Genomic DNA, 8,374 nt, shown 5'->3' with positions numbered 1-8,374 from the left:
GCTACAGCTCTACTCTTCTATGACTACAGTCATCCACAGCACTGATGTGAGGTCACATGGTTCATATGTAAGGAGCACAGAGACGTCCTAGCAGCTGACCTCAGGCCAGTTTAATGACTGTGAGCAGCAGCTGTGTTCTTGTCACTGTGACAGGGAGACACTCTCAGACACAGCGCTCATGTCAGCTTGTTCTCATGCAGGAGGATCAGGAGCTCCATGTTTGTCTTCATGTTTGAATCATGATGTGTTTGTGCCATCAGAGTCTGTCATGAGTACTCAGGGTTTCACAGCAGCTCTTCTGGATGCTGACGAGGACTCCAACCTCATGTTTCACCTCTCTGAGCTTCTGATGTCTGTGAACACTCGTGTTTCTTCTCTGGGCTCATCTGGACAAAAACACCTTTCTGTGTTTGGCTGCAGCCTCATTGTGACTGACAGGAAGTGTGTTATCCATGAGCTTCTTTGTTTGCTGCTGTGTTTCCTGTCTGTGGACAAACACGAGTGTTTCAGCTGAGGACTTGGTTCCTTCCACCTGTCCATACAGGACATCACGCTGTCTTTTCTCTTTAAATGCAGCTCCAGGTCCTTCCACGTGCTGTATTTGTGCAGTTTGTAGTGTGTCCTGGGAAACGTAGCACACATGGTGTTCTTCTGCTGTTTCCTCCTTTCACTGAGTGTGAAACACTGACGCTGTGCTGTTGTTCACAGAGCTGATTCTAGCTGCAGCTGGACTCTGTCATCTAACTGAATGTGTTGGTGCTGATCACGGGGCTCTGAGGGGGGAGCAGCAGGAGGACTCTGGATGCTGACGTCAGTGTATCTGTGGAAGCTCACACAGCGTGTCTCTGTCATTCAATATTGTGCTATATATTGTATCTATGCAAAGATGAACAGACTGTGTGTTCACTGGTCTCTGTGCTGCTGACTGCTGCAGCTCTGATGTCATCATCACTCCCTCCTCCACCCTCAGCAGTCCCAGCATGCTGCTGTGGTGCACCCCACCCTCACTCTACACCTGAGCCATAGACCACACCCTCCACCTCAATATACACCAGTTTTCTCTGCTATGGAAATGAGATCAGGAGGAAATCATCATTATTATTATTTAATAAACGCTCACATTAATGTGGGCTTATTTGTTTCATATTAGAAACATTAGTTGAGTGTTTTTAGTATAAAATGGTGAAAGTCCCTCTTTTTGCTCCTCCCCTCACCTGTGGATGGACGGTGCTGTTACCGTGGTGACAGCTGTGATGTGTTTCAGTCCTGCCTGGTTATCACTGCAGGAATCTTTCACATTTATTACAGGTAATAACTCTGATTTTTCTGTGTATTATGAACTAAATGTATCCTGATACACACAGAGATGGATGAGCAGAGGTCACATGATGAAAGAAAAAACATGGAGTCTTTGATTTATTTAGATATTTATTGATGAGTGCAAACAAACCCTGACACTGAACCATCGTCCAGCAGAACAAACCTGATCACATGACCTGCTGACCCAAACAGTGAAAAGCTCCATGGCAACAACAACAAACAGCCTCACATATGTTAACAGAGGCTGTTAGAAGCACAGAGTCTTTACAGTCTTTCTCCTGTTTGTACACAGATCTCTGCACATCTTCATCACAGTTACTCACAGACGTGCAGAGTGTGTGGATATCAAAGCTAAGTTTCCACCATGTTTGTAGTCTGTACTGGGACTCATGGAGCATCTCTCTATGAGCACTCAGTGCTTTAAACAGTGAGTCCCAGTTTAACCAGCAGCCTTCACACCACACATCACACAGACATGGAAACTTCAAACCCTCAGACTGAAGTCACTGGCAGTCTCTGGCACCAGCGACTGCGCTAACAAACACACAGCAAACAGTGAAGGTTTGTAGAGAAAGCTGGTTGGGTAATACCAAGTATGCAGTGAAGGAGGCGGGGTTACATTACTAGATGATTAAACATGAAACTATTTTGCTGATAATAATTGAAACGATTAAAGAAAATCAACAAGATATTTATTCAAGATAATTCATAACTTTATAAACTGGAATGATGAAATTATATTGGCTGGATCTGATTATTGGGGGGTCATGACCCCCGTAACCCCCATGGAAATGACGCGCCTGGTCCTGAGGTCAAATCCACCATCTTTGTTTCAGTGCTTCATGTTCTCCCGTGTTTGTGTGCGTCCTCTCCGGTACTCCGGCTTCCTCCCACAGTCCAAACACATGCAGTTAGTGGGGTCAGGTTAACTGTGAGTGGTTGTGTCTCTGTGTTATTCCACCTTAATAAATGACTTCCTGTTAGCATTAAGTGCTTCTGTAGGACTGATGTCATTTTCATGGTTGGATCATTTAAATGAAGCTGGACTCAGATGCAGTAAATAAGTTGATTGATCATTAATGAATAAAGCTGGTTAAATCCATCACGCGGACACATGTGATTGTGTAGTATTGATCCCAATGCTGGTATTAGTCCTGGATCAATAACACTGGATAGATGCGTTCAGCATGGAGCCCTGAGCTGTGTTACAGACAAACATGAAACTGACAGGTCTGTGTCATTCACAGTCTGTAACACTTCTAAACAACAGAGGCTGACCCAAGTGCCTCAGAGCCAGGCACGCTCACATCACAGCTCTCTAAAGAAGTTTCAAAATAAGAGCTGAAAGCTGTGTTTGCTTGTGTTATTATTGTGGAGACTAACATTCAGTGATCATGTGTTCAGACTCATAATGATTACTCTCATAAATCCTGATCTTTGTATTTCCTGTGTGTTGGATCAATAACTGAGATTCATCGTATCACACAGCTGTGCTGCTGCTGCTGCTGGTGATGTCAGCACATCTGGAACAATACGAGGTATCTGCTACCAGACTGAGCAGGACGTGAGACCTGTGGACTGTTTAAAGCTGTCCCTCCACAGCTCACTCAGACCTGATCCACACCTCAGTGAGATTCTCTGACTTCCTCAGTAGAGACAGAAACCATTCAGATCTGGGACGATCAGCTGACTGATGATGTCACACAGACTGTGTTTTTCAGGAACAGTGATTCTGATGTGAGCCTGCTAGCTGACAGCAGACCTGATGAAAGCACATGTTGACATCTGTGAGGACAGACTGGACTCTTTGACTGCACCTTGGTTCTCCTCAGAGGTCTGTACAGGAGCATGTCCACCCCCACTGAAGATCTCAGTCACTGTGAAACATAGAAAGCTGCTTGTGTGGCCTCTGCCTCACATGTAGATGCAGCTACAGGTTTCTCTGTCAGTCAGACTGAAACAGTGTCCTGATGCTGCATCATTCAGCTCTGTGCCCCAGTCAGCATCACTGTGTCTCCCAGTGTCAGTGTTTCTTTTCCTGTAACACTCAGCACAGGCTCAGCTGGTATCCAGTGTTGGACTTTCAGCTGCTGTCATAGATCCTCTAACATAGATCAGCTCTGCTACATGTTGTTAGATCAGTGCAGCTGCCTGTCATGTCCTGATGTTTCTCTGGGTCAGCAGCTTCTCCATCAGAGGTTCACATGGAGCTGATCCAGTATCTCCAGTAACTGTGTTCTGTGCCTCACTGGTTCATCCTTCTGTCTGTGTGACGTCAGTCAGATGTTAAACTCTGTAATCTTCACTGTGTCACAGAGTTCAGTGAGTCCCGTTATTCACAGGATCAATCAGATCATCAGAGATGATCAGCAATCAGTGGTGCCAACAGCGCCTCCTGTGGTGAGAGGATGCAATAATGCAATGTAGCATTTTTACACTCAACACTTCCAGTCATGGAAACTGTCTGTTGGATCTGTGTGACGTTGCTTTCTTGTGTTGCTTTCTTGGTTAGAGTTCCTCACAAATGTCCAGATGATTCTTCTAATGAGGCGTCGACCATGTTTTCAGTTCTTTGGAAGAAAACATCGCCCTTTGCCATCCTTACTTTTCTTTGACTTCTTCAAATGCAGCTGAACTCCAGCTGGTATTTGATTGGACTCTGCAGCTGTTTCTGGTCATCAGTTCATTCCTGCAAACCTCTGAACCTGAACAACAATGATGCTGCATTGCTGGCTGATCCCAAAAGCTTGATTCTGTTCATCTGGACGTTTTCACGTTTGCTCACTGATCAGGTGACTTCTTCAGTCTCAGCTGACTGCAGCTTTACAACCTTACAAACAGCACATTTGCACAATGACTGAAACCAGCAGCACCTGATATATATGATACTAATATAATACATATACATATATAATCCATACTAATGATGAAGGAACTGAGCTCACAGTCAGTGAGCATTTGGTGAACTACTCAGTTTATTTTGGGCCTCAGAAATGCTCACTCTGTTTGTACATCACTGTCAGCAATAGACTCATTCTGCTGTGTGGACAGGAACACATGTGACATCACTTCCTGTTTGTTTGTGACTGAAGAGGAAGAAGTTTACAAGGAATCATTTAGAAGAGTTTCAAACATCAACTGATTGAATCCATGAATGTGAAAACGTGTTTGTGAGTGAAAGAGACAGACATGTACAGACTGAACTGTTCAACAGTCAGAGTGTTTCTCTAACAGGAGACACTCTTTACACTCAGCACAGGGACACTGAGGAACCAGGAGACCAGGGACTGAACCCAGGATAAAGAGTTTGAGTGAATGTGGTGTTGAAGGTGTGGAGGTGGATCAGAGTGTCAGAGGAGACTCTGTAGAAGGACAGAGTGCCAGCAGGACAGTCCACATACACTGCTGCTCTGTTAGAGACAGAGGAGGAGGAGAAGGAGGAGGAGGAGGAGGAGGAGATGGATGTTTGTCTATTATTGTGCCTGACAGAACGAGGACCATCATCAGTGCAGTACAGACTCCAGGACTGATCATTCCATCCAAACAAACAGTCACTGCCTCCTTTCCTTCTGATGCTTCTGTAACTCACTGATATATAAACATCTGCTCTCCACTCGACCTCCCAGTAACAGCGACCAGTCAGACCATTTCTACACAGCAGCTGAGGCCAAACATCAAATCTGTCTGGATGATCAGGATATGACTGAACCTCCTCCACATGTGTCACCTTCCTGTTGTTGTCAGACAGTTGGAGGTTTGTGTTCACTGTGTTTGTGTCGATTGTGAGTTGACAGGAATCTGATGGAGAGAACAAACACAATCCAGCTGCAGTTATTGATCCATCATCTGTTCATTGATTGACACTTTGATGATGACTCCTGACATGATGAAGATGGTTGAATGTGTGCTGCTTTGTTTCCATGAATCCCATTAAAAACACACTTACACTTCCTCAGACCTGGTCTCAACCATCGGACTCCAGCAGGCTCCGCCCTGAAAGGAGGAGGGGTCAGAGCAGTCAGCATGCACACATGGACATTACATGGCTCTCACACACACACTGTTACACACTGAGCTCAAAGCTCGGCTCCACTGTTTTATTCAAAGAAATCTACATTTATTTATCAGCACATTTAAAAGCAGCTTGAGCCAAAGTGCTGCACAGAGTAGAGATAAAATAGGAAACATATGTAGCCAAGTGAACTGAAACTATGTGTGACGCCCACAAGTGTATGGTCACAATTATATTTTTTTTGTGAATTGTTTTGATGTGAAAGACCTGATTTTATGGTGGTATTGCACTTTTCATTTAGAGTTATGGACAATGTAATTGCGTGGCATTGCCACAAGGGGGAGATAGCGCTGACTGCGATAGGTCGTTGCAACGCTTCTGTGCCTCAGACGAGGAAGAGCCTGCAGACCTAACGCAACTCATGTCTCCTGTCTCTGCTTTTCTGTTAAAAATACAGGTTAGTACTTTAAGTTTGCTCACGGCAATGTACATATAAAGGCCAGTAACCTTTTTCTGTCTTTGGTTAAAGACCGCAAATGTTGTGAGAGAGTGTGTTTTCACCAACTGAGAGTATGCTAACTATATCGCCATTTGTAATGGAAGCCGCCATTTCACTCGTAGTCTAAATAGGCAGCTGGTCTTATTATCTGTTTTATTTTGTGACAAATGCAGCTCTTAGACACTTCTTTTTTCCTGACATTATTTGAAGTTATAGTTGATTAGAACCTACCCAGTCCTTATGTGTCAAATGTAAATAGTCTGATGTATACTGTTTGTGGATGACTGTGAACTGTTTGTGAGCAATGATAGAATATTTTTGTTTATTGGTTACTAATGTAATATATTGTTTGAATCTGTTAAAGTATAAAGAATATATAATGGTATATAAGCGGGTTAATTGCAGTGTTAATCGTACTGCACAGAAATGTTTTTGATGCTGAACAGCATTAGAATTTGGTTACAGATTTATTGTAAATAAGGACACTCATACAATGATTATTTTGTAAGTTTATTCTTGCGAGAGTGCAAGGTGACCAAAAGAGTTTGAGCTATGGACTTAATTGAATGTGTTTTTGTTGTTAAAAGAGAAATGTGTGTGTTTGAATGAAAAGAAAAGGACGTTGTTAAATTCTGTTAATAAATCAGACGAGGAAGAGCCTGCAGACTGAACGCAACTCATGTCTCCTGTCTCTGCTTTTCTGTTAAAAATACAGTTTCAAAACAAGCCCATCGAAGGCCTGTAACATATGCATGGAAAGGGGGATTGTGTTTATGGCTGGTTGCCTGTCTACCAGAGGTCTGTTGTAGAGTTGTCATGGTGATGACTAGACCTCGCGGTTTGGGGGTATACTGTCCCTTTAAGAGCCGCTGTAAGCCAGAGCACGCATGCACTCAAGTTTGCGTCACACACTGAGCACTGTGAGCGGGAGCACTGGAGAGTCAGAGGCTGCAAACGATTCTGTGGCTAGCTACACAAGAGGTAAATGTGCCAAAAAAGTGTAGAAATACTGCAAAATATTGTCACCAGTGTAGGAGACTGTAATTAGCTTAGGAAGCTAAGGTTCTTCAGCGATGATTCGATGTTTGTGACCATTTCTGTAGAGTTCTGAACGTGCGACGCGTGTATGTTTAATGGTCACGTGCTGTGAGAGGGACTGAAGAGCGGGTTGGCGTGAGTAGTAACAGTGTCATAACAGATTTCAAAGTTGTTAAGTTTATACTGTTACTCACTTTGCATAACTCTGCATATTTCTGTTTGATTCAGAGGGGAGATCACTTGCTGTGTGATTTCTGCACGTGTATTTGTCCTAACACAGTAGCTGTGTGGAGAAACCAAAGTGAGTTCATGATGTTCCCCCATAGAAATGTATATGTTTAACAGAGAGTTTACAGTGTACTTTATTGCCAGTTGAACTGCGAAATTGTGGGATGTAAACAATGTGTTTATTTGTTTTGTTTTCTCTTTTTTTTGTATTGGTTTCTAGACAGGTCACTACTGTTGTCTATACTGTCTAAATTTAAAGTGTACATATGATAGTTACTGTTGTCTCAGACCCTGAAAGACAGTTTTAGGCTGAGCCAGTGGAATAGTTACATTTTACCGTTTTCACTCAAAACTGTTGTATTAAAACTTTGCTCCTCCGAGTACAGTCGGAGAATAAAAAAGCCCACAAAAGAGTATTTCCTGTGTCCTGTCTAATTCCACCATGACCGGGCCACACATACACAGTAATTGCTATAAAGACTCGTCAGAATTGAAAGCTACAGAGTACAAATGTGTTTCCAACCGGGTTTTAAAAATGTCGAGTGTTGGTGACGACCTGATGTGAAGGGCGACTGTTCCAGAGTTCGGCTGCAGCGATCGATAAAGCTCACCTCTGTTTTTACGGCTAGTTCTGGTCAGAAGGTGCTTATCTGCAGACCTGAAGGCTCGACTTGGATTATTTTTGTTAAAGAGAGATAAGATGGAGCTAATCCATTCAGAGATTTAAAGACAAACAACAAGATCTGGAAGTGGATTCTACGACGTACTGGTAACCAGTGGAAAAAGCTGGTGATGGGTTGTCTAGCACAGAGCCACCGCTGGAACCACACAATTCATGAGGGAGAGAACTGTGACAGCGCCGTTCCTTCACTTGACCTCAGTCGCTCTCATCTGCTCCCTCATAACACTGCTCTTTATTGAGCTTACATGAATATGCATAAGTTCATTAACATATGACGTCTTACACAGGTATGAACAAAGAGTACCAGTCTGTGCATTGTGTGTGTGTGTGTGTGTGCGTGTGTGTGTGTGTGTGTTCCAGATTTGACCCTGTGAAGACTCCCCAAAGCTGGTGCTAAGAGTCCAACGGTCCCCCTAACAAAGGGCTCTTATACTTAACCAGACACAGAGTAGGTGTCCTCCTATACCATCAATCAGTAGGTATGACCTCTCTCATGACCTTAAGGTGTGTGTGCATGGGCAGAAATGTTACCACGGACAATTTCTTCACATCACTTTCACTTGCGCAAAAACTTCTTAGACGGAAAACCACCATC

General features: G+C 43.5%; 1 protein-coding gene across 1 annotated transcript; it reads right to left on the bottom strand.

Annotated features, from left to right (window-relative positions):
- Positions 1–4,287: 4,287 nt before the first annotated feature.
- Positions 4,288–5,161, bottom strand: LOC134620364 (stonustoxin subunit alpha-like; the record flags this gene model as incomplete). The annotated part of the gene is made up of 1 exon (XM_063466526.2): positions 4,288–5,161. A coding segment is annotated over one exon (591 nt), but the record flags the coding sequence as incomplete, so codon positions are not given.
- Positions 5,162–8,374: the final 3,213 nt, after the last annotated feature.

Source organism: Pelmatolapia mariae, linkage group LG3_W (assembly GCF_036321145.2).
Source record: "Pelmatolapia mariae isolate MD_Pm_ZW linkage group LG3_W, Pm_UMD_F_2, whole genome shotgun sequence".
In the NCBI taxonomy this organism is placed as follows: domain Eukaryota; kingdom Metazoa; phylum Chordata; class Actinopteri; order Cichliformes; family Cichlidae; genus Pelmatolapia; species Pelmatolapia mariae.
The sequence above is the reverse complement of the archived record's forward strand: the minus strand, read 5'-3'. Positions and strand labels throughout refer to the sequence as shown.